The 1201-nt window shown below is 49.7% G+C and overlaps 1 protein-coding gene across 5 annotated transcripts in view; it reads left to right on the top strand.

The window, feature by feature from the left end:
* The window catches only part of col6a4a (collagen, type VI, alpha 4a), a 45312-nt gene that overhangs the window by 33706 nt on the left and 10405 nt on the right, over positions 1-1201 (top strand). For all 5 annotated transcript variants that reach the window (XM_037980086.1, XM_037980084.1, XM_037980082.1 and 2 more), the window contains 4 exons: positions 297-359; positions 621-683; positions 758-808; positions 891-926. In XM_037980086.1, the coding sequence (XP_037836014.1) occupies positions 297-359; positions 621-683; positions 758-808; positions 891-926 (213 nt within the window). The remainder of the gene's footprint in view (positions 1-296; positions 360-620; positions 684-757; positions 809-890; positions 927-1201) is intronic.

Here is a 1201-nt window from a genome sequence, read left to right as displayed (position 1 = left end):
CAGCCGAACCCTCGGGGCCACAGCCAAACCTTCGGGGGTCGCAGCCGAACCCTCGGGGCCACAGCTGAACCCTCAGGCCCACAGCCGAACCCTGGGGGGTCGCAGCCGAACCCTCGGCCGTCGCAGCCAATGAATGATTATAAAAAGCCACAAAGAGTTAAAAACATGGATACTTTGAATCAGTCAGTTTAGTTTCTCTGATTGTTTCCTCTCATTTTTAACCTCTTATTGGTGTGTTCAGGGAAGCTTGGACATCTGAGAGCTCCTCTGACTCTGTCCTCTGTGGTGTCCTGCAGGGACCACCAGGACTAATTGGAGAATCGGGACAAGTTGGACGCCGCGGTGCGACTGGACAGAAGGTGTGTGACCTCATTCCAACTTATTACATCATGTTTGATCAGAAAACAGCAGGTTATTAAACAGGAAGTGATGAAACAGCAGGTTATTAAACAGGAAGTGATGAAACAGCAGGTTATTAAACAGGAAACTCGTGTCAGAAACCTTTTTTTGTTCTTTAAAATGTTCTTGTGATGATGAAACTCCTGTTTGCTTCTGTCCAGATGTTTGAGAGAATTCTGTCTCACTGATTCAGAACCAAACTGTGGTTCTTGTTGTCTCAGGGCCAACCAGGAGATCCGGGCGCTCAGGGCGCTGCAGGACCGCAGGGGGCCAGAGGAATGCCAGTAAGAACCTGCTGGTTGGTGGTGGGTCAGCAGATTCTGGTTCTGGGTTTTTGTTCTGACTGTCTGTGTTTCAGGGTCAGGACGGCAGAGACGGTTTTGGACCTCCAGGACCCAAAGGTGCAAAGGTACTGCTCAGTCGGACGTCAGGAGTTCTGCAGAACTCGGTCAGAACTTCTTGGTTTAATGATGATGTTTATCTCTGCACAGGGAGATCCTGGTTTCCCTGGTTACCCGGGTCTGATGGTGAGTCCTGGAAACTGATTCTGGTTCAGTTTTGAAACATTTTGTCTCCAGGGTAAAAGGTTAAAGGTCAAAGACTTGAACTCTCTCAGTGCTGTGCTGGGTCCTGGACTGAAAGGTCCTGAAGCAGCTGAGGAGCAAAGATTCAAACATGAACTGACCGAATCATTCCAGGAAACGCAGGAGACGATTCAGCTGGGGGGGGGACTGTGTGTGTGTGTGTGTGTGTGTGTGTGTGTGTGTGTGTGTGTGTGTGTGTGTGTGTGTGTGTGTGTGTG

Source organism: Kryptolebias marmoratus, linkage group LG16, assembly GCF_001649575.2.
Source record: "Kryptolebias marmoratus isolate JLee-2015 linkage group LG16, ASM164957v2, whole genome shotgun sequence".
NCBI lineage: Eukaryota > Metazoa > Chordata > Actinopteri > Cyprinodontiformes > Rivulidae > Kryptolebias > Kryptolebias marmoratus.
Note: the sequence above shows the minus strand (reverse complement) of the source record. Positions and strands in the feature narration are given on the sequence as shown.